Here is a 27,498-nt window from a genome sequence, read left to right as displayed (position 1 = left end):
GTGTGTGTGTGTGTGGTTGTGCAAGTGAATCAGCCTCGGCAGTGTTGTGTAAACGCCTCTGTGTAATATCAGTAGTTTACCACATTGGTTACCAGTAATTCTGATTTCCGGCGAAAGTAGTAGCGCAGCACTGGTGGGTTGCTCTGACAGGAGGAAGTGCTTTAGATTTGACTATGTTAAAATGTCACTACGAAGCCCATGGACAGCATGTCATGTCCATGGCTGCATATACAAGCTAGAGAAACTTAATTTGTTGCTTAAAAACGCGTGCTCTTCAAGCACAGCTAAAGGAGGACTCCGATTGTCTTGTGTTCATCGCCTTCGAAATTAAAACGAAACTAAGCAAAACTGAAGAAGGAAGAAGTTTTTCTTACTATTTATTAATGTCTATCCCTATGGCTGTAGCTATAAGCACTAGTAGAGCTCAGAGAACACTACTACTACTACTACTACTAATTTGATGATTAATTTGCTGAACTTCTGAAGCATTGCAGCTGTATGGGTTTAAAACGACCAATGTATTTTAATGAAAGTGACTTTTACCATATAAAATAACACATTGTCAAACTGTAAAGCTCGTATTACTCATAGTGACATTTTTTCCAATACCTTATTTCATATATGTACAGTACACAATTATGTTCATAAACTACCCAAACAGCTGTTCATAAAGATTGCAGTACATTCCTAGTGTCCAGACTGACTTAACACAGGTGAAAATTTGTCAATATCTCCCTTACTGTATGTACAGTACACAAATATTTTCATGAAAAAATACTGTAATTTGCCAGAAGTCTTTTTATTAATGTTCCAAAGGTTGTAGTACATTCCTAGTTACAGTACTAACTTACTACAGGTGCCAATACCCCATTTACACAAATATTTTATAAAAAAAATATTCTAACTTACCAGTACCATACTCCAAATGTTGTAGTGCATCCCTAGATACAAGACTGATTTACTACAGGTCAGATATTGCAACTCTTACTGTACACAAATATTGTCAATAACAAGTTACTGTATTTCACCAAAAGGTTGTTTTTTTTTATGTTTCAAGGGTTGTAGTACCTTCCTAGTGGCTAGACTGACTTACTACAGGAGCAGGTTTGCCAATATCTCACTTACTGTATGTACAGTAAGGGTGAAATTGGCAAAATTTCAGCTCTAGTAAGTCAGTTTGGCCACTACGAACGGACTACAACCTTAGGAACATAAATATAATCCTTTTGGTGAATTATAGTAATTGTTCTCTACGAATAATGATGTACTGTATGTACAGTAAGGGTGATATTGGCAAACATTTCAGCTGTAGTGTCAGTCTTGTAACTACAAATGTACTACAACCTTTGAAGGATGGAAAATCCCTTTTGATCAATTTCTGTATTTTTCTTCCCTAAATATATTTGTGTACTGTACATACATTAGGAGAGGTATTGTCTGAGGCAACATATTTGCTATTTTCTGCTATTTTCAGTCAGTTTGCCTACAAGTCATTTACTATGACTTTGTAAACATACTTTGTATTAATTATTGGACTTTTTGTACTGAGAGGTAAATTTGCAGGCGGTCCCTAAAGAGGCCTAGGCGAATATCAGGCGAATATCGAACCTAAAACTAAATTAACTGCGTTCTGATGCTTACACTAAAACCCAGGCTTTATGACGTGACATGTTTAGGCTTTGGTTTTTAAGCACACGCACAAAAAATCTTTTCCTCATCCTCAAGTAACACACAGCCGACCTTATTGCTTTGAGGACGCTGAAAAGCCTCCGAGCTCTTCAAATGGCTCATGGCTTTACTGTTACAAGCAACTGGATTAATGAATAGTTGTAAGTAATAGCTGCTTTCTTCAGTCGTCCTTCCTGATGTCGTTTATTAGCCCTGTCAGGGTTTGATTCCACACCTTGCTATGAATGAATGAAGAAATGACTAACGAAACCATAGAGAAAGGTTTCTTTACGGCTTAGTGGCGTGTAGGAGAAAGGTGGTTGAATAACACCTGCTCCAGGGTGGCCCAAGAGCTTTGGTCCTGGAGAAACCCCTGTGTATTTTAGTGTTTGTTTTTTTTCTTGTTCTACCACTTCAATCTCAACCAATGGCTGTTAATTAGCCAATTAGGTAAATTGACTAATTGAGTCGTTAAGCAGGAAATGTGTAAAACAGAGGGTTCTTCAGGACCAGAGTTGGACATCTGTAACGCAGATCAGTAAAATGGATTTACAGTCCAGTCCAGTCCAACGAAGTCCAGTCCGGTCAGTGACGTGGCAGGGACGTGTACTTGTCAGAATTCGGTGTGTTGGAACTCGGTTTATAATTATAATATAATTATTTAAATGATATAAAAATATAATACTATAATTATTAGGCTTAACCATGCTGACAATACTCTTTTCAAGCATTGCGGATGTGACGTATAGCTACGACATTGCGTTTAAACTCTAAGCTAGCAGTAGTTGTGTATTGGTATATGTTACTATATTCTTAAGCGTTTCCATTATTTTAATTTGTTTTGATCATGTTTGTCATCGTGGACAGGAGGTATGTATCTGCCAAAACTGCGATAATGCAGTATTTCCCAAACAGCCGTAATGGCATTGTAATGGCCTCAAACAGCCGTAACATGGCCTAGCTAGCCTGGTGTTTGGCCGGTAAACAAAAACTGGCTATTTCTGTACCACCATCATTTATACCAGCTCCATGTTAAAATTTGCTTATTTGGAGCTAGCTATGTTCATAACTCTTTTACAGTTTGCCAGATTAAATAGATCTTTTTTTTTTTGAACGTAGCTTATCTGGTTTTTAAAAGACTTAAATTACACCTAGCTGACTAGCTTAGCCACATCTAGCTAACCTAGCATAGCTAAACATTGTTTACGAGTGAGGTCCAACATCTGTTCGGGCCACCAAATTAGTTGCACGTGCAATTTCTAAATGGATTACTAAGTTAGTTTTAAAAAATTGCTTTCTACCCGCATTCCTACCCTCCATGAAACTTTGGAGGATGGGAACTTTCCGCGTGTTCCCTAGTAAGATGTTTGGAATGTGTTCAGGGGGGGGGTGGAAAATATGCATAAAAACAAAATGTTTATCATATTCCTGATCATATCTCTACAGGGCCTCATGGCTCCAAGAATAGCACAGGTACTACCTCAGTATTCTAGAGAGATTCACAGGTGCAGGTTCCACAGAGAGTCATCACTATGCAAATAATCTGGTGTTTGTGACAAGAAAGCAGAGTCCGAATGCTTGGTGGTAACTCTAGATAGTTGACTAGGTTAAAGAACCCTGTGACCTCACTCCTGCTGAAGGTGAACACGGTCACACGAATGTGCACAAAGCATGCCTATCAAACATGTTTAAACATGGTATGATTGCGCCAGATAGGTTGATTTTGAATATTCCAGAAGCTGCCGATCTCCCGGGATTGTTTTAGATCCCAAAAGACCAGGAGATCAACTCACTTGGTCTTTTTCTAGTTTTCAACTGTGCAGTTTGGGAAGGGTGGGGTGAGTCTGATCTGCCTCAGATTCCTGTTTTTGGTTGACGGGAGTGGTCTTCTGCTGTTGTTGCCCAACCACCTCGTGGTTCGATGTGTCATAAGTTACTATATCCATGAACCGTCACCTACAGGACTCAGGTTTTCTTTTATCACATCATTCTGTGTAAACATTAGAGACTGGGGTGTATGAAAATCCCATGAGATCAGCAGTTTTCCATAATACTCTCTTGTTGGCAAAACACTGTCTCCAATTTGTTATAAATTACAATGCCTCTGTTATGGTTGTGGGGGGAAAAAAAAAATCTCTAATCAGTAGCCTACAAATGCCAGTATTGTGAATTTATTCAGTAATTCTGCTGTTTTTCCACAGCTTTCTTTCCTTCTTTACCTTCCTGGTGCTGATAAACAAAGGTGAGCACTTAACACGGATCACACAATATATATTGTTTTAGAGTGGGGAAAAAAATGTGCTTAGAATAGCCAAAAGTATGTGGACACCACATTTTGGTCTCTCCCCAATTGTTGCCACTAAGTGGGAAGTACACAATTGTGTAGAATGTCTGTATGCTCTAGTATTACAATTTCCCTTGACTGGAATTAAGAGGCCCAATCACTGTTCCAGCATGACAATGCTGCTGAGCTCCATGAAGACACGTTTTATGGTCATGGTCGGAGTGAAAGGTCTGGAGTGTCCTGCACAGAGCCCTGACACAACCTCATTGAATACCACCAGACCCAACATCGGTGCCTCAATAATGCTCTTGTGGTTGAATCAGCATCTACATCTAGTGGAAAGTCTTCCCTAAAGAGAGGAGCACACACTTTGGCCAATTTAGTGTAGTTCATAGGAAAGGTCATAGTTAAACACCGCTTTACTAAAAAAAAAAAAAAACACTAAAGATTGAAGATGAAGTCCATTGTTAAATATAAAGTAGAACGAGCAAGTACTGCAAAAGGAAAAGGATGACTTGCAGCTGCTCATAGTCACTGTGGTTTACAGTCCAATGGAAACTGTTAGGTTTTTTTGTTTGTCTTTCAGTGTCGATGCAGAGTGTCTGGGTAATAAATGGAACTCGAGGACGTACTGCCATCTTGCCGTGCTCAACCAATAAGCTTAACGTGAACGTGTATTGGCGATACAATGACAGCACGACAGTCTGTGACATCATCAGCAGCAAACTGGATTTTGATGAGCAGTACCCAGCGTACAGTGGCAGAGTGGACAGTTTTCCGGACGAGATTCCTAAAGGCAACTTTTCCATCAAACTGCACAGGTTGAGGATGTCTGACGCTGGAATTTATACCTGCAACATCCCTAACACAGCTACACAAGGGCCAGTGTACCTGAGAGTTACAGGTGTGTACAACTTGTTTTTCAAACTCAGTTTCTGAAATAATAATCTACTACTATTATTATTAATACTACTACTAATAATAAGACTGGTTCTGGGCTTGGTTGGAGAGGAGCTTATAATTACAGTTTTGCTTTTATGAAGGTCTTTTATAAACTGTGGGATGCTTGTCCCAGTGGGTTTGCAAAATGGGGAACGTGAACATACATGTTTCTGCGTATTATTTCCCAGCTTTTTTCGGACACTATTATGCAGAAGTACCTGCAGGCAAGAAGCCGAGCTTCTGTGTAAAGGTTTTTATTGCTGTAGGCTGAGTTGAAACAAGACATGAGGTTTTTCTTTTACAATGCTCTGTGTGCAAAAAAACCTCTGAGCGTAATAGTACAGGAGCAACTCAAGTTGACATTTTCCTGCAATACAGTCTCTAGCACTTAACAAAAATAAAAACATGAAAAGATCATGCATAGAGTGTAGAACATCATCTGAACACAGCCTGTTTGTATAAATGTTACAGCGACAGGAAACCACAAAGTTTCAGTGAGCCAAGAACAGTACCCTGAGGCTACAGTGTCTTCCTCACCCACTGTGAACTGCTCAAGGCTGAGCAAACATCACCTGATGAATCTCCAGTTCTGTTATGACATGCAGATGGTAGGATCAGAATTTGGCATAAACGCAAAACTAAATCTGTCCTGCTTTGGGTAGCGGTTCATGCTGGTGGTGGTGCTGATGGTGGGGCTTGGTGGTACAATGGTATTGGGAATGATTTCTTGATGCACATTAGGCCAATGAATGTGGATATTTTAACATGAGTATCGTTGCTGATCATATATACATCTCATAGTCAGCGTTTTTTTTTTTTTTTAAATATGCAAAATAATGCAACAAAAAAATTCTGCATGGAAAAATCTGGAAAGTGAGTTTTGTATGTTTTGATGAAAACAGTTCCACAGTTCTTCATTACTACATGATCGATAAATGAGGCCCAGTGTCTGCAGTTATTTTTCTCTACAATTATATTACCAGTAGGAGCAGATTGAGCAACTACAGTTACAAAACAACAAAGAAACCAAAGGTAAGGTCACTTCTCCAAAATGCCAGTGACAGCGTGTTAATCATCCTCCAGCCTTCTCCTCAGGGTCGGGGTCGATATTTGCTTGGTGAAAAATTTTTAACCCGGCAGTGTGTAAAACCCCTACAGCAATCGGTAATAAACTACAGTCATTGTAGACACAATGTTCTACAATCTAATAAACCTGTTAAATTGTCTACCATAAAAAGCACACTTACTGTTTATTATTATTCTGTTGAGTGTGTGTGTGTGTGTTCCACAGAGATCAGAAGTGGGGCTCTCGTGAGAACGTCGGACACTGTTTTGCTTTTCCTGCTGGGATGTACACTGCTAAGTAACTGAACCACCTGAAGAGGACAAAAGTGAAGGCTATTGTATGGTTTGTGCAGAAAAAAGACATAATTACTACAGAAGAGTAGCTGGTGTTTTCACTTTTTTAAATAGTAGTGTTTGGTTCTCAGGTGTGTGTGTGTCTGTGTGGTTGACAATATTTATTGCTGTTGCACTATGATTGCACTATTACTTAAAAAAAAAAGAACAGTCATGAGCAAGAAACCGCAGTTAATACAGCATATAATAAGCACTGATACAGCATATAACACTCTAAACAATGCCTGTGCTTATGCAGCACTTATAGATACTAGAGGCTACATGGACATTGCAGAATTTCACTCTTTATGCTGAACATATTTCCGTAGTATTGCCTCCCTTTTGATTATTGCTCTTAATTTATACATTTCCTGCACATCTCAAATTTATAACATGAGTGTATTCGCTTCATCTCTCAAACAAAATATTCACATTTAATCCCCCGAGCACAATCAGATAAAATTAACACATCAGTCATAGTTTAATTCCACAATCAGCAATGCAAAGCTCTCTTCCTGTACTGAAAGCTCTGTTGAGTGCAACATCGCGGCCTGTTTCATGTGGTCTGTGCCCAGAAGTAAAGATTACCATTTGGTGAAATTCATCTCGCATGTATAAACCTTTTATTTTAAATTCAGAAGGACACCAGTTCAAGTCCTCATTTGCACAGGTCTGTTGTATTGTCTCTTGTATTTAAATGCAACTATAGACATCATACACTGTTGTTGTTCTTTCGGCTGCTCCATGTTCAGGATTGCCAGAGCAGATCATTTGGTCCACATGTTCAATTAATGTGTTTGTTTTTTGTTTTTTTTTTACCATATGACTGATGCCTTGTATTTATGACCCTGTCTTACCTGAAGTTCAATAAAAGCTGCCATGCTTGAGTTTATCATTTTGTTTGTGAGTAATGTTAATGATAATAGTTGCCTGTTGCTACACATATCCTGAGCCTTGGGTATCCATGACCCTGTCTCCAGGTCCCTGGGTGTCCTTCCATGGACAGCATTTGGTACATACTAACTACTGTATACCGGACAAACCCCACAAGACCTGCTGTTTCGGAGATGCTCCGACTCTGTCATCTAGCCAATCGGATTCTTAATCTTGCCCGTTTTCCCACCTCCAACACAACCACATACAAGGGAAATGATTCATCCTTTGCTGCCTGTTTCCTGTGTGTTTTTCACTTCCTCAATCTTTCAAGGAAAACAGGACCGTTTTCAGGTTGCTTTTCAGCATGCAGTTCTGCATAAATTATACAGTCGTAAAAACTTGTGCTACAAAGACTGGTGTAAATAAGTGTTACTCGCAGCTTAATAACTTCTCTCTGACAGACATTGTGCTACTTTACACACATGACACAATGGTAAACCTCTGACAAATATTTGATGCACTTTTTAAATACAGATTAAGATCCTTTTAAGTCTTAGTGCTTAAGAAAACATTGCAGATATACAGAAACACAATTTCTGTTGCTTTGACTTCTTTTAAAGTCCTGATACTAAAAAAAAATTACTGAGTGTATTTAAGAAAGTAAAGAAAAACAACATTTATTTTTCCACTGGCCAGAGCAGCATGACATTATAATGAATTGCACAGAGTTGCTTATTTGTCAGATAAGCCATTATATCAGGTGTATATAATGTGTATTTCACCTGATCAGTATCTGATAAAAAAAATTCACTAGTCTGAATACGCAGATAAAACCATGCAAGAGCTCAGTCAAATATGTAAAAATGCAGTACTTACCATACTTTATTGCTTATCCTTTTTGTAGATGAAACTTGTAAATGCACTGTACGGTGTCATTAATATCCCCAGAAGCACAGTGTACTCTTTTTATAAGAATACTGTTTTATTTTTTATCTGTCATTGTGGTTTCCTCTTGTATCTTCACTGGCTTTGCAGCTGATAGTTTGCACAGATCTGCGTGCACAACAGCTGCTTACTTCCTTTTTCAGCAGTTAATTTCACATCCTGGGTGTTTCATGGTTTTTCTTTCTTTTCTGAGCTCTGTGATTATCACCCTGACTCAATCCCTACATACATATTTTCTATGTATAGTGTATAGAATGTTCTCAAATGCCACTAGGCAAAGGGTTGTGTTTGTCCTGCAGGCCTTGAGTTTGATAAAACTTGCCTCAGAATGAACCTATTCTGAATGAACTAGTCATGACCTGTTGAATTTTATTTGTATCTATCAGAATGAAATTAAATTGAAGCTGTTACCAAGCATTTTACTGTAAGAAATCATAGACTGGCTTGTATTGGACTAGCTTTCTTACACACTAGAACTTGTGTTAGCTGTTGTTGAGCCACATTTCTGTAAAAACAATAGTTCCTAATTTCTCCTTGTGTGTTTCATTGCAAAGTAATACAGTTTAGTTTGTTGTCCAGGGAGCAAACATTGGACTAATTAAGGACAATACGACTGGTATGGCTAGATTAGAATAGCCCAACATAGCGTTTGTTGCTGCCGCAGGGGAGTGCTTCCGCCATCTTGTGTTGAAATGCGGTACTGCAACAACAACACTTGACCCTTTGTGTTATATTTTACACTTTGATCAACTTTTTTAAAAAAAAAAGTTTAAAAATTAATGATTTATTTATATTCATATTCCGCACCATTCGTGTTTAGATTGTCATATAAACTGAATGTATTCTATAATTCCAAACTAACCATCCCTGGACGAAGCTACACAAATCTAGATGAATAAATAAAGCACAACACAATCCAAACTTAGTTTTCTCCTTTATTATATAGAAACAGAATGTTATTTAAACATTTTCTAGAAATATTCATTATACAATTTTTTTTTTTTCAGAACATATCACAGACTGCACAGCAAACCTCTTTATGTTTGTTTGTCTTTTTGTTTTTTACTAAGATTTTGAGTCTTTTGATTGTTTGTGACTGTATATGAGTGAAATAACTATAAACAGCAAGCTTGTGTGAACGTGTACGAAATAGATATTCTAGACCAGGGGTGTCCAAACTTATCCGCAAAGGGCCGGTGTGGGTGCAGGTTTTCATTCCAAACTGAGTAGAAGCCTGGAATCAGGTGTAGCTTCTGCTTGGTTGGAATGAAAACCTGCACCCACACTGGCCCTTTGTGGATAAGATTGGACACCCCTGTTCTAGACTATACCTGTACCAAAAAATGTCAATTCCTGGAAAACACCTGCTTGTGAAATATAGTGCCCTGTTATGTTTGTGAAAAATTTCTGCACAGGTGATATAAATCCTCAGTTTGTGAGATCTGGATCTGCTGCTTCCCAGCACACCGCCATCTTGCATCGTCCATCTAAGCTGGCTGGATTGTTGTGGTTGTGAATTTAGACGCTATTTGTCTACGTGTTCAGTTTTAGTGAATCTCCAAATGAGTAGCATGTAAATTAGCACTAGCAGGCTAATCAACTGAAGCTGCTTGTCATATTGTGTGAGGAAATGTAATTGTGTAGAGGAAGGAGCACGTGCTTAAGATACAGTAGAAACGACGTGCTTCTGCCGCTGTGATGACGACAATTCAAGCAATCTTATTAAGAAATAAAATATTTTCATCTGTGCTTAGTTTTGTCACAGACCTCAGCTGAGATGGCCTTTTATATTACGTGAACAGAGCAAGCGGTGACCCTGTAAAGCATTCTTAAGGATCATGTGAAGGTGTTACATACACTAGCTATACATTTTTAACATTTTTGAAAGACCCCATCAGTAAACAGTCCATAATAATGCTCTATAAAATACCATATACCTATTCCTACACAACCCACAATTAAGGTGTCATTTCAGGTTCTTTTAAAACACTGAATCTAGCTCTGAAACCAAACCAGTCAGAGGATTGACTGTTGACTGAAACACAGAGTGGTTTTAAACAAACCACATGGTGCAGTGTATCATTAGAAACTCACTAGAAAGTTTGTTAAAAAAAAAAAAAAAAAAAGTACTGCACGTTTTATTGCTCTTGATACATTCACTATCCAAATGATCACATGCTGATGTCTTTTGTGTGCTTTTGTTGAAAAGCTTCACACAAGTACAGAACGACATCACCTTCACTGTGGTAGAGTTTACACAGCTTCCCCTGAGGCCTAAACACAGGGCTGTGGTCAAGCCTTTAATTTAGAAGTCTTATGAACTTTAAAATAATAATGATAAAAATCATTGGGCTTCATGAGGCTATATATATTCAGAGGGTTTTCTGTGGACCTCACAAAATGTCTCATAGCCTGATGTTGGCTCTTTCTGCCTTCACCTGCAGCAACCTTCAGTAGCCACCGGGATGACATTTATAAATTCGAGCTCAGTTCATCTTATGTTATAACACTTTGTTACCACTAGAGGAGCTGAGGGACTAGTATTCAATGTGTGTGTGTGTGTGTGTGTGTGTGTGTGGTGTTTGACACTATGAAAGAGAATGTTGATCCACTCCAGTGTAAATATCAGTAACTCATATTCTGGTGGTGCTGGTCTACAGGGTCAGATGACCACGGCTGTGACAGAGTGCTTGCTAACCACAAGCATGAAGTATAATGTCAGCAAGTGTCAGCTCAAGTAAGACATGATTGTAAGCTCAAAGCCAAGGGCTTTTTTTTTCACCTTCTTTTTCACCAGTAAACCTCTGGTTGAAACAAGTTCGGAAAAATGAACAAAATACAAAGTTGTGGTCAGATCACAGTTCCGCTGACTAACTTCATATTAAATTATTTTATTTTATTCCAAACACCTTTGACTTTATCTGGGTGTGTTGTTTTTCCCTCCTTTGTTTCCCTAGATCTGCTTGTGTGCCGTGGAGCTGCAGAACGTTTCACAGAGAAGTCTGTAAATTTGGGAGAAGATGTGACCCTAAAGTGTGAGGTGTCTGTTAAAGATGTGTTCTGGTTCCTGATGAAGCCGTCAGAACCTCCAGTGTTTATATTACGCTCTTATTCAAGTAAAACTGTGGACGCTCATTACAGTAACACAACCTTCAGGAAGAGATTCTCAGTGTAGTATAACAGCAGTTTATTTATACACAATATCAGTACTAAAGAATTAGGAGTCTATTATTGTATTCAAACTCAACCTGCTTCACTTCCCGGCATCAGCAGTGGAATCAGACTTTACATCCAGAATCAGACAGCTGGTGAGTTTATAAAAAAAAAAAACATTAAATATGACGTTATTTAATTAGCAGTGTTTTTTTGTTTCGTTTTCTGGTTTGTTTTTCACACTAATTATCCTGTTCATATGTATTTCATTGTCTCAGAAAAAATTTCTTCCAGCGTTTTGTTTTTTTTTAAAAATAAACTTTGCTGAAATTATTCTGTGTATCAAACTATCTGATCTTCATCAAATATTTTTTCCAGACAATCGGGAGTCTGATATCAAGCAGCAGAAGAATCAGACACTCGATAAAGATGATGAAGATGATAAAGTTGAACTTTGGAGAAATATCGTGATCGTATCCGGGCCAGCGGCCGGCCTTGTGATGCTTTCTGTCACAGGTACAGCTTTTTATTGAACATTTGAACATAGAAACACTTTTATTTAAAATGACTGTATTTTACCTGCTCATTGACATTGAAGTCATCAGAATTGATCAAAATTATCACTAGAGGAAATTTATAAAGCGCTATATTTAAACAAGTATTTCAATCAACTGTGTATTTTATTAACATTCATTCTTGATCAATAATAATAATAATAATAATAATAATAATAATAATAATAATAATAATAATAATAATAATAATATATAAATTAATAATAATAGTATACATTAGTGTAATGAATAAATACTAATAAATATTCATTTATATATTGCTATAATATTAGTTCTAATAATATAATAGTGCCTTGTTTATAGTGTTGTAATATTGCTGATATTATTGAAATATAAATAATATAAATTTACATTTATTCTAAGCATTAAGAATATTGATAAATAAATTGCACAAGTTTATGAATCCTAAATCTTGTTCAATTTTAATAGCATTTACTGAACCAGTCTGAATCTTTATTTTCTTTAAAATTCAATAATAAATAAATAAATAAAAATAATAATAAAATGTTTTGTCTTCCTCCTGAAAGTGTTATTAAATACATTAAAATTAATTTTTTTGGAAAATTATTTAAACATTATGATTATGCTATGGTCTGATGTTGTTTAATTTAATTTATGAACTGAATTGAAGAACTCACCCATTCAGTTTAGACTGATTAGAAACGCTTTAATCTCAGTCCTGATCACGAGCCAGTGTGGAAGATCAAATTCCCCGAAGTTCCACCTGCAGCCTCCAAACTGTGTAGAAGAGCAGCTCAGTGGTCCACAGGTAAAGTTCTATAACTGTTGCTGCATTTACTCTCCAAATGATCACATGCTGATGTCTTTTGTGTGCTTCTGTAGAGAAGCTTCCCAGAAGTGCAGAATGACGTCATCTTCACTGTGGTAGAGTTTACACAGTTTCCCCCTGAGGCCTAAACAAAGGGATGTGGTCAAGTCTGCACACCAATGGCAGATCAGGCAGCATGTGAGACAAACAGCTGCTGTTTATGTGCTTGGCTTTTGTGATAAAATTGCCTCTGATGTTCTCTTTTACTCAAATTAATCTTAAACTAAATATTCGCTCAGATGTAGTACATTCACATTGTAAGACATTAGTCTGGAATATGGTTTTAGTGTCCTTTGCTGCTTTTAAAAACTGTAACAATAAATAAAATGCGGGAATCGTGCACCAGCCAACATGCATGACGACCTACAGAAAAAGCTTCGCAATCTCGGCTTGCTGCGGACACCAGGCCCCAAGCACTCGGCGTTGCCTGATGCCAGTGACCGGGAGAGGAGTCAATGGAAGCGGTGCGCGGGGAAGCGGAAGCACGGAAATAGGGCGGGTGTCCGTGCTAGGCTAAAAACAAACCCTAGACGGCCGGCACTCCCCTCCATACTGCTATCAAATGTCTGCTCCATGGATAATAAAATGGACTACATCCGACTCCAGCAAACAACACGGTGAGAGTTTAGAGACTGCTGCGTCTTTGTTTTCACGGAGATGTGGTTCAGTGACAGACAGATGCAGACAGTTTTATTTACCCTGGGAATTCACCACCGTATTCATTTTCGGAGTGTACATTCCCCCCCAGCGCTAATGCTAAGGAGGCTCTATGTGAGCTGTACGGAGCAATTAGCGAGCTGCAGAATGCTCACCCCAACGGACTGTTTATTATCTCCGGAGATTTCAAACATGGAAATCTCAAAAGTGTTCTCCCTAAATTCCATCAGCATGTGGACTTTGTGACAAGAGGGGCGAACATGCTGGATCTTGTTTACACAAACATTACACGCGTATTGTCCAGAGCCCCACCCCCACCTCGGCTACTCAGACCACATCTCTGTTATGCTGATTCCAGCATACAGACCACTCGTCAGATGCACCAAACCAGTTCTGAAACAGGTTAGGACCTGGCCAGTAGGAGCCATCTCTGTTCTTCAGGACTGTTTTGAGTGCACTGACTGGGACATGCTCAGGGAGGCTGCAACCAACACCGATACCACAGACTTCGTCATCAGTGACCAGCTACATTGGAAAGTGCATTGATGACGTGACTGTCTCCAAGTCCATCACCACACGCTCAAACCAGAAGCCAGGGATGACCGCAAAGGTGTGTGCACTGCTAAAATCCAGAGACTCTGCCTTCAGAGCTGGAGACAAGGATGCCCTAAGAACAGCACGGGCCAAACTGAACGATGAGTCAGCGTACAGAGAAGAGGTGCAGTCTAACAGCCTGGTGTAAAGCCAACAACCTGTCTCTGAATGTGGAGAAAACGAAAGAGATGGTTGTTGACTTCAGGAGAAAACAGAATGACCACACTTCATGATTCATGATCTTCATGATGAACATGGAGTTTGTCAAGACCACCAAATTTCTTGGTGCTCACCTGGCAGAGGACCTCACCTAGTCACTCCAGCTCCATCACCAGGAAAGCCCAGCAGCGTCTCTACTTCCTGCGAAGGCTGAGGAAGGCTCATCTTCCACCTCCCATCTTGACTACCTTCTACAGAGGGACCATCGAGAGCATGCTGAGCAGCTGCATCACTGGCTGGTTTGGGAATTGCACCGTCTTGGATCGCAAGACCCTGCAGTGGATAGTGAGGACAGCTGAAAAGATCATCAGAGTCTCTCATCCCTCTGTTATGGACATTTACTCCACACGCTGCATCCGCAAAGCTAACAGCATTGTGGACGACCCCACACACCCCTCACACACACTCTTCCCCCTCCTGCCATCTGGAAAGAGGTACCGAAGCATTCAGACCCGCACAACCAGACTGTTGAACAGCTTCTTCCCTCAGGCAATCAGGTATCTCAACAGAGAACTGAGTTGGACACAGACGCGGACACGCACAAACACACACACACACACACACACAAACTGAGAACTGTTCTCAACAGAGAACTGAACTGCGCTGGATACGGTGTTGTACACGCACACACACACAACAGAGAGCTGGTCTCAACAAAGAACTGAACTGAGCTGGACACACACGCACATAATTTGTCTTGTTTACATGCACACTTCACTTTTACATTGATCTTGTTTATATGTACACATCACTTAAATATTTATAACTGTTAACTTTTGATTATTTAAATACACAGGTCACTTTAATTAAATGTATCTGTTTTAACTTAATTACTTCTGTTACTTCTGCTGCTATATTCAACCAAGACATGATCCATGCTTTCTCATCTTTCAGTTTGTTGTGTATGACCAGTGTTTTGTTTACGGGTTTTTTGATTCTCTTTTTTGCTATTTGGATTTGTTTGTCCTCTCTGGATGCCTGTATTGTTACCATCTGTTTGCCTGCTCTTTGACCACATTGTATTGGATTATGTTTTGGTTATTCTGAATGTGTTCATTAAACTGTACTTATAGATCCTCAATCTTCTCTGTCTGGGGCGTCATTACAGAATATTTCACCCCTCGTTGGCTAATGATATATCCTAAGAAAGATTCAGTATTCTTGTGAAACACATTTTTCTACTTTCACTTATAGGTGATGCTGCATGAGGCATGTGAGTACTGTGCAGACATGGTGGATATGCTTCTCCTGGTTGGCAGAGTATTCCAGTTGCCAAACGGTTCACTAGGTCGTTGAACACTTCATTTATAAATGCTTGGAACATGGTGGGTGCACTGGTCAGGTGCCCCCTTGTGGTGTGGAAGGTAGCCTTCTATTTGTCTTCTTACTTAATCCAGTTAAGGTTATAGGCACATCGCAAGTCTAATTTGGTGAAAATGCTTAACTCCATGCTTTCTAAGGATGATGGCACTAATGGAAGGGGGTAAGGGTAGCGTATGGTGATGGTATTAAGTCTGCAATAATCAATGCAGGGCCGTAGGTCGCCATCATTTTTATCGACAAAGAAGAAGACTGCAGCAGCATGAGTTGTGGAGGGACTCTATGTAGTCCTTCATGGCTTGGCTTTCTGGTGCTGAGAGAGGATACATGTGACATTTGGGGGGCACTGTATTTGGCAGTAGTTCAGTGGAGCAGTCCACAAGGACAATTGGGAGGAAACTTAGTGGACCATTCCTTGTTGAAAACTGCTGCTAGATCTTTGCATTCCACAGGTATATACACTGAACAAAATTATGAACGCAACACTTTTGTTTTTGCCCCAATTTCTCATGAAATTCCAAATTGAAATTCCATGGATGGTCTCAGACGATCTTGGAGGTGAAGATGCCGGATGTGGAGGTCCTGGGCTGGTGTGGTTACACATGGTCTGCGGTTGTGAGGCCGGTTGGATGTACTGCCAAATCCTCTGAAACGCCTTTGGAGATGGCTTATGGTAGAGAAATGAACATTCAATTCATGGGCAACAGCTCTGGTGGACATTCCTGCAGTTATCATGCCAATTGCACGCTCCCTCAAAACTTGCGACATCTGTGGCATTGTGCTGTGTGATAAAACTGCACATTTTAGAGTGGCCTTTTATTGCGGCCAGCCCAAGGTACACCTGTGCAATAATCATGCTGTCTAATCAGCATCTTGATATGCCACACCTGTGAGGTGGATGGATTTCCTCGGCAAAGGAGAAGTGCTCACTAACACAGGTTTAGACAGATTTGTGAACAATATTTGAGAGAAATAGGCCTTTTGTGTACATAGCAAAAGTCTTAGATCGTTGAGTTCAGCTCATGAAAAATGGGGGCAAAAACAAAAGTGTTGCGTTTATAATTTTGTTCAGTGTAGATTGGCGCATGGTTCTCAGTGATCTTCAGACAATGGTGTGTCACATGGTGCTGGAGACAGTTGTCTTAGCAGAATGGAGACTATCGAATGAGTTCAATACTTTGCCAGGATAATTGAGGGTTGTAGAGATAGAGCCAGGGGAACCTCAGGATAATCAGTTTGGAGTGAGAGAAGAAAATATTGAATGCCAGATTATTGATGTGAAATAATTCAATACTAAGAGTGATGGGGTCAGTTTGATGTGTGATGTAGCCTGATCCAATAACGTGACTGTCAACAGCCGTGACATAGAGGGGGTGGTGCATGGTCTTTTGGGTAGCCACAGCTACTTGATGGCATGTTGAACAATCAGATACACTGGGGCTCTGGACTCCACTAGGCCTAAAAGTCAACGAACCTCATGGGCATATTGCACTTGGACAGGAATGAAGAGACATGATTGAAAAGAAGTCTAGCCAACCTTAGGTGCTTGGAACATGGATTTCTCTGGCCATGCTGCACAGTAGTGTCCAGATTGGTTGCAGTAAAAAACAGCTGAAGGTGTAGACAGCATTGACGCTCTTTGGGAGACCCTGGTCCTGCCTTGGTGTTAAGGCTCAGCGGCACTCTCACTCCTATGAAGGAACTCCCCTGGATACTGGGTTTGGGTCCGAGGCATGCCTCTTGTTTGTTGCTGTCACAGCATGTTGTCTAGTCTAATGGCCAGCGTACTGAATTGGGACAATTTCCCTGACAAAATATGGTTCGGAGCAAGGTGTTATTCCATCCATTCTGGCTGGCTAACGTGCGGAATTTCACTGTGTAGTCGGCAGCAGAATCTGAGCCCTGGAACATCTGGAGGAGCTGAACGGACATGCCCACCCCTTCCCCCAGGAGATATTATAATACCTCCTGGATTAATTGTGCAAAGTAAGAAAAAGAACTGTGAACCTGTGGATCACTATCCCACATGTCTGATGCCCAGTCCAATGCCCTCCTCTTGAGTAAAGACATTAAAAAAGCACTCCCGGTACTCAGTAAAAACTGCAAAAAATCATCAGTAGATGTAAGAAAAAGAAATCACACTGACGTAAAACCCCGTGACAGCGATCTGCCAACCCGTCAAATTTCTCAGGAAGCCCCATATGCACAGGCTCACTGCTGGCTAGAGAAAATGGTAGCAGAGGGGGAGGACGAACTCCCTGTTGGTTCTGCTTGAAGCAGAACTTCAGGACTCTTGTGAAAAAATTACAGCAGTTTAAATAAGGACAATTCAGATTCCAGTTCCTTAGTAGATGACTAATGGCAGCTCAGTTGATCACCAAGCACACAATCTGGTGGAGATGGATCCTAAGAAAATTTAAGCTGTGTCAGAGTGGCCCTACCCATTAATGTGAAGAAGTTTCAATGCTTTCTGGAGTGTACCAATTTCTACAGGTGCTTCATTAGGAACTACAGTTCCTTAGCATCACCAGACTGTTTCCAAGTAATCACAAACCACAGGAATCTTGAACAGCTCAACCCTCATCAAGCCAGGTGGGCCCTCTTCTTCATGTTGTTCAAGTATACCATGACCTACTGACCTAGAAAGGAAAACAGTAAAGCTGCTGTATTCTCGCCAACCTCATCCCCCGCCCTCATCCCCCATTCCAAGTCGACCAAAGGGTATAGCTCTCAACAAAAAATCTGAACCTCAAGCTAAAACAAGATCCTAAAACAAGTCAACCCAGTGTCATACTGCCTTCAGCTCCCATCCTCATATCATATCTCCCCACCTTTTCATGTGTCACTCCTCAAGCCTGCTCAAAACCATCGAGAACCCACTGGAGCAGAACTGCCTCCCACCCTGGAAATAGAGAGATTTCCAGCCTACCTTGTGCACTCACTCCTTGATTCCTGATGCTGCTGGGGTCAACTCATGGACTGGGAAGGATAAGGTCCAAAGGAGCAATCCTGGATCAATGCCCATGACATCCTGGACCCTTCCCTCATCAACAAGTTTCACCACACACATCCCGACAAACCTGCACCTGGACCCTACTGCTGACCCTGCCAGAGAACACTGGGGGCTCTTTAACATCTTCTCTTGCAGCTCCCCCACAAACCACCAGAGGTAACCCTCACCTGAATATTGAACCACTTCCAGGTCAAGAGCACTTCCGGATTTTAGAACATTTAAATAGCATGCACACCAGCATTTGCCACAACGTATTGTTAGTATTATTCCTACGTGCTGAGTTGTGTTCCCTGCTTGACCAGTGTTTTGTTTACTGGTTTTCCCATTTTCCTTAAGACTAAATCTAGCTCTGAAACCAAACCAGTAAGATGAATGACTTTTGCTGAAGTGCCAAGTAGTTCAAACAAAAGTCACATGGCACAGTGTATCATTAAAAACTCACTAACAAATTCAACACAGGTGTGAAAACCTCAGTGTCAAAAGTAAGATTATTATTGATAATGTCTTCATTACGGATGATGTCAGCAAATGACATTAAATGTTCAATCAAATCAAATGGTTCAAAACTTAAAGCACAGCTGTTTATTTTTAGTCTCACAAGTAAACATCTGGTATGGAAGAAATGAAAAAAAGTTGTGGTCAGATCACAGTTCCGCTCACTCTGCATCTGACTGCTGAGTCTTTTTTCAAGCGTCACCATGAAGATCATACAGCTTCACATCTGTGAGTTTATTTACTCCAGCTGACTAACTTCATATTAAATTATTTTATTTTATTCCAAACACCCTGTTTATATGTGTGTTGTTTTTTCCCTCCTTTCCTAGATCTACTTGTGTGCTGTGGAGCTGCAGAATGTTTCACAGAGAAGTCTGTAAATTTGGGAGAAGATGTGACCCTAAAGTGTGAGGTGTCTGTTAAAGATGTGTTCTGGTTCCTGATGAAGCCGTCAGAACCTCCAGTGTTTATATTACGCTCTTATTCAAGTAAAACTGTGGACGCTCATTACAGTAACCCAACCTTCAGGAAGAGATTCTCAGTGCAGTATAACAGCAGTTTATTTATACACAATATCAGTACTAAAGAATTAGGAGTCTATTATTGTATTCAAACTCAACCTGCTTCACTTCCCGGCATCAGCAGTGGAATCAGACTTTACATCCAGAATCAGACAACTGGTGAGTTTATTTTTAAGAAAACATTAAATCTGACATCTAATTTAATTAGTAGTGTTATGTTTTGTTTGCTTGTTTGTTTTTTACACTAATTATCCTGTTCATATGTATTTCATTGTCTCACAGAAAATTTCTTCCAGCGTTTTGTTTTTTAAAAATAAACTTTGCTGAAATTATTCTGTGTATCAAACTATCTGATCTTCATCAAATATTTTTTCCAGACAATCGGGAGTCTGGTATCAAGCAGCAGAAGAATCAGACACTCGATAAAGATGATGAAGTTGATAAAGATGAACTTTGGAGAAATATCGTGATCGTTTCTGGAACAGCGGCCGGCCTTGTGATGCTTTCTGTCACAGGTACAGCTTTTTATTGAACATTTGAACAAACATGTATTTTACCTGCTCTAAGACACTGAAATCATCAGAGTTGATCAAAATGTTCACTGGAGGAAATTTTATAAAGATTTAAAAATAATTTTAATCAAATGTGTATTTTATTAACATTCATTCTTGATAATAAAATATAAATTATTAATAGTCTATATTAGTACAATATTTATTTTTTAAATAAATATTTATTAATAAATTATTATAATATTATAATGTGGCTATTTTTTTCTGATCAGTAATAATATTTTTAAATCCATTTATTTAGTTTATGAACCATAAATTTAGTTGGATTTTTAATAACATTGACTAAACTGTTTTCAGAGCTAATTTTCTTTAAAAACAACCAAAAAAGAATAATTAAAAAAGAAAGAAAGAAAAAGCTTTGTGTTCTTTCTGAAAATATTTGTTGTAAATCATGGCGTATGCTTCTTTTTGGGTTCGGAAACACTGTGAATTATATCTTGAATTATATGGATTATTCTTGGAAAAGTATTTAAACAATATGACTGTGTTGTGGTCTGATGTGGTTTAATAGTTTTATGAACTGAATTGAAGAACTCACCCATTCAGCATAGACTGATTAGAAACGCTTTAATCTCAGTCCTGTTCAGGAGCCAGTGTGGAAGATCAAATTCCCTCAAGTTCCACCTGCAGCCTCCAAACTGTGTAGAAGAGCAGCTCAGTGGTCCACAGGTAAAGTTCTACTAGTGTCTCTAATACAGTAGCTGATCTCTCTGTTCTTCCTCTTTAAACTTCTCCCACTTTAGTGTTGTGTTTACTAGCATAAATAGATAAAAAAGCATGTTTTATTCTTTATATCTTTATGCATTTACTTTATTTAAAGTTCTATAACTCTTGCTGCATTTACTCTCCAAATGATCACATGCTGATGTCTTTTGTGTGCTTCTGTAGAAAAGCTTCACACAAATGCAGAAGGACGTCATCTTCACTGTGGTAGAGTTTACACAGTTTCCCCCTGAGGCCTAAACAAAGGGCTGTGGTCAAGTCTGCACACCAACTGCAGCTCAGGCAGCATGTGTGCATTATGTGCTTGTCTTTTGTGATAAAATTGCCTCTGATGTGCTCTTTTACTGAAACTAAACTCAAACTGAATATTCGCTCAGATCGAGTACATTCACTTTGTAAGACATTAGTATGGAAGTTGGTATTAATGTCTTTTTGTTACTTTTTACAAATGTAATAATAAATAAAACGTTTATTTCAGGAAAAGGGCTCTGCTTGAATTGTCTACCTCAAAGATAATGAATTAACACACACAGAAAGTGAAGTGAATTTAAAGATTATAGTCATAATAATCATTGGGATACATTAGACAATAAATCCAGAGGGTTTTCTGTTGACCTTACAAAATTTCTCATAGTCTTGTGATAAGGAGAGAGTTGGTTGTGTTGCATGGTGTTTTGTTTTGTGTATATATATATATATATATATATATGTACTTTCTTTTTTTGTGCATGCGCTTATTTTGGGTTGTTTTGCTTTTGTGTGGGTGCTTTTGTGTGCACACTGCACCGCCCTGTTCAACTGGACATTTATACTTGCCTATAGACATCTACATATATATTTATATATTTATCTTAAATATGCACACTGTACATACTGTATTCATTTGCTACACCATTTCAAAGTTGACCATTTTATCTACATATAGGCATATACCGTATCTTCTATATATTAGAGTCTACACATATATATTTATTTATATGTTGATTTATTTTTCACATATACTATATATATACTATATTGTACTGTATTATATTAGTGTATTATATTTTTGTTTTTATATTTGTTTTTTATATTTAGTTTTTATAAAGCAGTTTTATATTTGTATACATTATATATTATATTACTATTTTGTTACTATTTTTATTTTATTTTTCATTATTTATAATATTACTGCTATATTGATACTACATATATACACTATATTGCCAAAAGTATTCGCTCACCCATCCAAATAATCAGAATCAGGTGTTCCAATCACTTCCATGGCCACAGGTGTATAAAATCAAGCACCTAGGCCTGCAGACTGTTTTTACAAACATTTGTGAAAGAATGGGTCGCTCTCAGGAGCTCAGTGAATTCCAGCGTGGAACTGTGATAGGATGCCACCTGTGCAACAAATCCAGTCGTGAAATTTCCTCGCTCCTAAATATTCCACAGTCAACTGTCAGCTGTATTATAAGAACCTGGAAGTGTTTGGGAACGACAGCAACTCAGCCACGAAGTGGTAGGCCACGTAAACTGACGGAGCGGGGTCAGCGGATGCTGACGCGCATAGTGCGAAGAGGTCGCCAACTTTCTGAAGAGTCGATCGCTACAGACCTCCAAACTTCATGTGGCCTTCAGATGAGCTCAAGAACAGTGCGCAGAGAGCTTCATGGAATGGGTTTCCATGGCCGAGCAGCTGCATCCAAGCCATACATCACCAAGTGCAATGCAAAGCGTCGGATGCAGTGGTGTAAAGCACGCCGCCACTGGACTCTAGAGCAGTGGAGACGCGTTCTCTGGAGTGACGAATCGCGCTTCTCCATCTGGCAATCTGATGGACGAGTCTGGGTTTGGTGGTTGCCAGGAGAACGGTACTTGTCTGACTGCACTGTGCCAAGTGTAAGTGTTTGGTGGAGGGGGGATTATGGTGTGGGGTTGTTTTTCAGGAGCTGGGCTTGGCCCCTTAGTTCCAGTGAAAGGAACTCTGAATGCTTCAGCATACCAAGACATTTTGGACAATTCCATGCTCCCAACTTTGTGGGAACAGTTTGGAGCTGGCCCCTTCCTCTTCCAACATGACTGTGCACCAGTGACCAAAGCAAGGTCCATAAAGACATGGATGACAGAGTCTGGTGTGGAGGAACTTGACTGGCCTGCACAGAGTCCTGACCTCAACCCCATAGAACACCTTTGGGATGAATTAGAGCGGAGACTGAGAGCCAGGCCTTCTCGTCCAACATCAGTGTGTGACCTCACAAATGCGCTTCTGGAAGAATGGTCAAAAATTCCCATAAACACACTCCTAAACCTTGTGGACAGCCTTCCCAGAAGAGTTGAAGCTGTTATAGCTGCAAAGGGTGGACCGACGTCATATTGAACCCTATGGATTAGGAATGGGATGTCACTTAAGTTCATATGTGAGTCAAGGCAGGTGAGCGAATACTTTTGGCAATATAGTGTATATATATATATATATATATATATGGTCATTTTGTGCAGCGGTGTCCAAAATGGCCACAGTAAAAATACAGCTGAAGGCAAAGGCAGCGTTGATGCTCTTCTTTAGATACCCTGGTCCTGTGTAGCTGCTCAGTGGTGCTCTCTCTGGCATGAAGGAACTCCCCTAGATACTCCCCTGGGTTTGGGTCCAAGGCATGTCTCTTTTTTGCTGCTGTCGCAGCATGTTGTCTAGTCTAATTGCCACTGTAATGAATTGGAACAATGGCATATCTGCATCTCTTCAGGCATGTTCCATCTGCAGCGCTGGGCATAGTCCCTGATGAAATATGGTGTGGAGCAAGGTGTCATTTCATCCACTTTGGCTGGCTAAGGTGCGGAATTGCTTTGCATAGTCGGCAGCAGAATCAGAGCCCTGGCGCAGTTGGAGGAGCTGAACAGACATGTCCCTTCCCACTGTGGGATATTAAAATACCTCCCGGATTAACTTTGCAAAGTAATCAAAGGAACTGTGACCCTGTGGATCACTATCTGACATGGCCAACGCCCAGTCCAATGCCCTCCCCATGAGTTAAGACATTAAAAAAACACATGTAGTACTCTCTTCTCAGTAAGAGTCAATTTGATGTAAGAAGGAGATATAACACTGGCATAAAAGTCTGCAACAGTGATCTGCCAACCAGTCTAATTTCTCAGGGAGCACCATATGCACATGCTCACTGTGGGGTAGAAAAGGTGGCAGCGGGGGAAGACTCCCTCCACAAACCACCAGAGGGAACCCTTGCCTGAATATTGAGCCGTTTTTAGATCAAGGGCACTTCCGGGATTTTGAGACTTTTAAACAGCATGCACACCAGCATTTGCCTTTAAGTATGGTTAGTATTATTACTACATACCGAGCCATGTTCCCTGATTGATCAATGTTTTGTTTACTGGTTTTTCCATTCTCCGTTTTGCAATTAGGATTTATTTGCCCTGTCTGACTGCCTATATTGTTACAGTCTGTTTGCCTGCTCTTTGACCACATTCCAGGGCATCATTACAGCCACCATATACCTATTCCTACACAACCCACATCTAAGGTGTCGTTCAGGTTCTTTTAAAACACTGAATCCAGCTCTGAAACCAAACGAGTCAGATGACTGTTGACCGAAACATCAAGTGGTTCAAACAAAAGTCACATGGCACAGTGTATCATTAGAGACTCACTAGCAAATTAGATATCAGTGTCAAAACCTCAGTGTCAAAAGTAACAATGTTATTGATAACATCCTCATTTACATTTACGGAATTTTGGTAGGCGCCTTTATCCAGAGTGGATGAAAACATGAGTACTGGTTCACTAAGGATACCATGAGCCTCATTATGATAGCAAGTGTCAGCACAAGTTAGACATGATTCATTGCTCAAAGCAAAGGGTGTTTTTCACCAGTAAATGTCTGAAGAAATGCGGAAAAAAAGAAAAAAAAAGTTGTGCTCAGATCACAGTTCCGCTCACTCTGCATCTGACTGCTGAGTCTTTTTTCAAGCGTCACCATGAAGATCATACAGCTTCACATCTGTGAGTTTATTTACTCCAGCTGAGTAACTTCATTTTATATTATTTTATTTTATTCCAAACACATTTTCTTTATCTGGGTGTGTTGTTTTTCCCTCCTTTGTTTCCCTAGATCTGCTTGTGTGCCGTGGAGCTGCAGAATGTTTCACAGAGAAGTCTGTAAATTTGGGAGAAGATGTGACCCTAAAGTGTGAGGTGTCTGTAAAGAATGTGTTCTGGTTCCTGATGAAGCCGTCAGAACCTCCAGTGTTTATATTACGCTCTTATTCAAGTAAAACTGTGGACGCTCATTACAGTAACACAACCTTCAGGAAGAGATTCTCAGTGCAGTATAACAGCAGTTTATTTATACACAATATCAGTACTAAAGAATTAGGAGTCTATTATTGTATTCAAACTCAACCTGCTTCACTTCCCGGCATCAGCAGTGGAATCAGACTTCGGTCAGCTGGTGAGGTTATTAAAAAACAACAGCAACATTAAATGTGACATGTCTCTTTCAGTGTCTCACAAATTTCCTGTTCATATTTCAGTATCTCAGAAAAAAATTTGATCAGCAGTTAAAAATAAACTGAAATTATTCTGTGTATCAAACTATCTGATCTTTATCAAATATTTTTTCCAGACAATCGGGAGTCTGATATCAAGCAGCAGAAGAATCAGACACTCGATAAAGATGATAAAGTTGATAAAGATGAACTTTCGAGAAATATCTTGATCCTTTCTGGAACAGCGGCCGGCCTTGTGATGCTTTCTGTCACAGGTACAGCTTTTTATTGAACATTTGAACATAGAAACACTTTTATTTAAAATGACTGTATTTTACCTGCTCATTGACATTGAAGTCATCAGAATTGATCAAAATTATCACTAGAGGGAATTTATAAAGCGCTATATTTAAACAAGTATTTCAATCAACTGTGTATTCTATTAACGTTCATTCTTCATAATAATATCTAATTTATTAAAAATATATTTTATATTAATACAACATTTATAATAATATTTTTAAATACATTTGTCAAGTTTACGAATCATGAATTTTGTTGGATATTTAATAGCATATACTAAACAATTTTGAGAGCTAATTTTCTTTAAAAACAAACACTGAATCGGAACTGAACTGAATTGAAGAACTCACCCATTCAGCTTAGACTGATTAGAAACGCTTTAATCTCAGTCCTGATCACGAGCCAGTGTGGAAGATCAAATTCCCCGAAGTTCCACCTGCAGCCTCCAAACTGTGCAGAAGAGCAGCTCAGTGGTCCACAGGTAAAGTTCTACTAGTGTCTCTAATACAGTAGCTGATCTCTCTGTTCTTCCTCTTTAAACTTCTCCCACTTCAGTGTTGTGTTTACTAGCATGAATGCATGAAAACAAAGCACGTTTTATTCTTAAACTCTTGATGCATTTAATATTCAAATGATCACATGCTGATGTCTTTTGTGTGCTTCTGTAGAAAAGCTTCACACAAGTGCAGAATGACGTCTTCACTGTGGTAGAGTTTACACAGTTTCCCCCTGAGGCCTAAACACAGAGCTGTGGTCAAGCTTGTACACCAGCAGCAGCTCAGGCAGCATGTGAGACAGACAGCTGCTGCTTATGTGCTTGTCTTTTGTGGTAAAATTGCCTCTGATGTGCTCTTTTACTGAAACTAAACTCAAACTGAATATTCGGTTCACATGTTGGTTTTAATGTCTTAATGCTGTTTTTTTTTTTAAAGCTGTAATAATAAATAAAACATTTGAAAAAAAAAAAGGTACTGCTTGAATTGTCTACCTCAAAGATGGAAGTGAAGTGAATTTATCATAATAGGGTTTTCTGTTGCCCTCACAAAATTTCTCATAGTCTGAAGTTGTTTCTTCCTGCCTTCACCTGCAGCACCTTCACTGTAGCCACTGGGACGACGTTTATAAATTCGAGTTCAGTTCATCATCTTATGTTATAACACTTGGTTACCACTAGAGGAGGTAAGGGATTAGTATTCTGTGTGTGTGTGTGTGTGTGTGTGTGTGTGGTGGTTGACACTATGGTTGAGACTGTTGATCGACTCCAGAGATCTATTATAAACCAAACCTAGTCAGATGATTGACTGTTGACTGAAACACTAAGTGTTTCAAACAAAGTCACATGGCAAAGTGTATCATTAGAAACTCACTAGAAAGTTCGACACTGGTTTTGTCCACCTTCTTTTTCACCAGTAAACCTCTGGTTGAAACAAGTTCGGAAAAAAAGAAAAAGAAATACATAGTTGTGCTCAGATCACAGTTCCGCTCACTCTGCATCTGACTGCTGAGTCTTTTTTCAAGAGTTTATTTACTCCAGCTGAGTAACTTCATTTTATATTATTTTATATTATTCCAAACACCCTGTTTATATGTGTGTTGATTTATTCCTCCTTTGTTTTCCTAGATTTATTTTTGTGCTGTGGAGCTGCAGAACATTTCACAGAGAAGTCTGTAGATTTGGGAGAAGATGTGACCCTAAAGTGTGAGGTGTCTGTGAAAGATTGTAAGGTGTGAGGTGTCTATAGCACAATTATACTGTGCTGTGATGTCGTTTTAATGGTTTTATGAACTGAATTGAAGAACTCACCCATTCAGCTTAGACTGATTAGAAACGCTTTAATCTCAGTCCTGATCACGAGCCAGTGTGGAAGATCAAATTCCCCGAAGTTCCACCTGCAGCCTCCAAACTGTGTAGAAGAGCAGCTC

The 27,498-nt window shown here is 39.4% G+C and overlaps 3 protein-coding genes across 5 annotated transcripts; all 3 read left to right on the top strand.

Moving 5' to 3' along the window:
• The first annotated feature begins 2,024 nt into the window (after nucleotides 1–2,024).
• LOC131347565 (CD276 antigen homolog) lies at nucleotides 2,025–7,184 on the top strand. 3 transcript variants are annotated; one of them, XM_058381708.1, is made up of 4 exons: nucleotides 2,025–2,291; nucleotides 3,870–3,910; nucleotides 4,539–4,856; nucleotides 5,366–6,179. In XM_058381708.1, exons 1-4 carry the CDS (start codon nucleotides 2,212–2,214, stop codon nucleotides 5,554–5,556), a joined length of 630 nt encoding a protein of 209 aa, XP_058237691.1. In that variant the 5' UTR covers nucleotides 2,025–2,211; the 3' UTR covers nucleotides 5,557–6,179. The 3 variants fall into 3 exon arrangements, with proteins under 3 accessions (XP_058237691.1, XP_058237693.1, XP_058237692.1); XM_058381710.1 differs by lacking the exon at nucleotides 5,366–6,179 and adding an exon at nucleotides 6,186–7,184 and having other exon boundaries at nucleotides 2,048–2,291; XM_058381709.1 differs by lacking the exon at nucleotides 2,025–2,291 and adding an exon at nucleotides 2,313–2,538.
• Nucleotides 7,185–18,868: 11,684 nt separating this feature from the next.
• On the top strand, nucleotides 18,869–21,156 carry LOC131347563 (uncharacterized). Its single transcript, XM_058381705.1, has 5 exons — nucleotides 18,869–19,196; nucleotides 19,298–19,648; nucleotides 19,867–20,004; nucleotides 20,639–20,730; nucleotides 20,950–21,156. Exons 1-5 carry the CDS (start codon nucleotides 19,172–19,174, stop codon nucleotides 21,022–21,024), a joined length of 681 nt encoding a protein of 226 aa, XP_058237688.1. The 5' UTR covers nucleotides 18,869–19,171; the 3' UTR covers nucleotides 21,025–21,156.
• Nucleotides 21,157–24,040: 2,884 nt separating this feature from the next.
• LOC131347564 (uncharacterized) lies at nucleotides 24,041–26,381 on the top strand. Its single transcript, XM_058381706.1, has 5 exons — nucleotides 24,041–24,787; nucleotides 24,897–25,235; nucleotides 25,410–25,547; nucleotides 25,965–26,056; nucleotides 26,244–26,381. The coding sequence occupies exons 1-5, from the start codon at nucleotides 24,763–24,765 to the stop codon at nucleotides 26,313–26,315; spliced, it is 666 nt and encodes a 221-aa protein (XP_058237689.1). The 5' UTR covers nucleotides 24,041–24,762; the 3' UTR covers nucleotides 26,316–26,381.
• Nucleotides 26,382–27,498: the final 1,117 nt, after the last annotated feature.

Source organism: Hemibagrus wyckioides, linkage group LG27 (assembly GCF_019097595.1).
Source record: "Hemibagrus wyckioides isolate EC202008001 linkage group LG27, SWU_Hwy_1.0, whole genome shotgun sequence".
NCBI classification, from domain to species: Eukaryota; Metazoa; Chordata; class Actinopteri; order Siluriformes; family Bagridae; genus Hemibagrus; species Hemibagrus wyckioides.
Note: the sequence above shows the minus strand (reverse complement) of the source record. Positions and strands in the feature narration are given on the sequence as shown.

Bases quoted from the DNA above. Each gene is read 5' to 3' on its own strand.
- LOC131347564 (XM_058381706.1), top strand. From the start codon at position 24,763: ATGAAGATCATACAGCTTCACATCT. The intron at 25,548-25,964 runs GTACAGCTTTTT...CTTTAATCTCAG, and splicing joins TGTGATGCTTTCTGTCACAG to TCCTGATCACGAGCCAGTGT. The intron at 26,057-26,243 runs GTAAAGTTCTAC...GTGCTTCTGTAG, and splicing joins AGCAGCTCAGTGGTCCACAG to AAAAGCTTCACACAAGTGCA.
- LOC131347563 (XM_058381705.1), top strand. From the start codon at position 19,172: ATGAAGATCATACAGCTTCACATCT. The intron at 19,649-19,866 runs GTGAGTTTATTT...TATTTTTTCCAG, and splicing joins CATCCAGAATCAGACAACTG to ACAATCGGGAGTCTGGTATC. The intron at 20,731-20,949 runs GTAAAGTTCTAC...GTGCTTCTGTAG, and splicing joins AGCAGCTCAGTGGTCCACAG to AAAAGCTTCACACAAATGCA.
- LOC131347565 (XM_058381708.1), top strand. From the start codon at position 2,212: ATGGATTTACAGTCCAGTCCAGTCCAACGAAGTCCAGTCCGGTCAGTG. The intron at 2,292-3,869 runs GTGTGTTGGAAC...GTTTTTCCACAG, and splicing joins CGTGTACTTGTCAGAATTCG to CTTTCTTTCCTTCTTTACCT. The intron at 4,857-5,365 runs GTGTGTACAACT...TAAATGTTACAG, and splicing joins AGTGTACCTGAGAGTTACAG to CGACAGGAAACCACAAAGTT.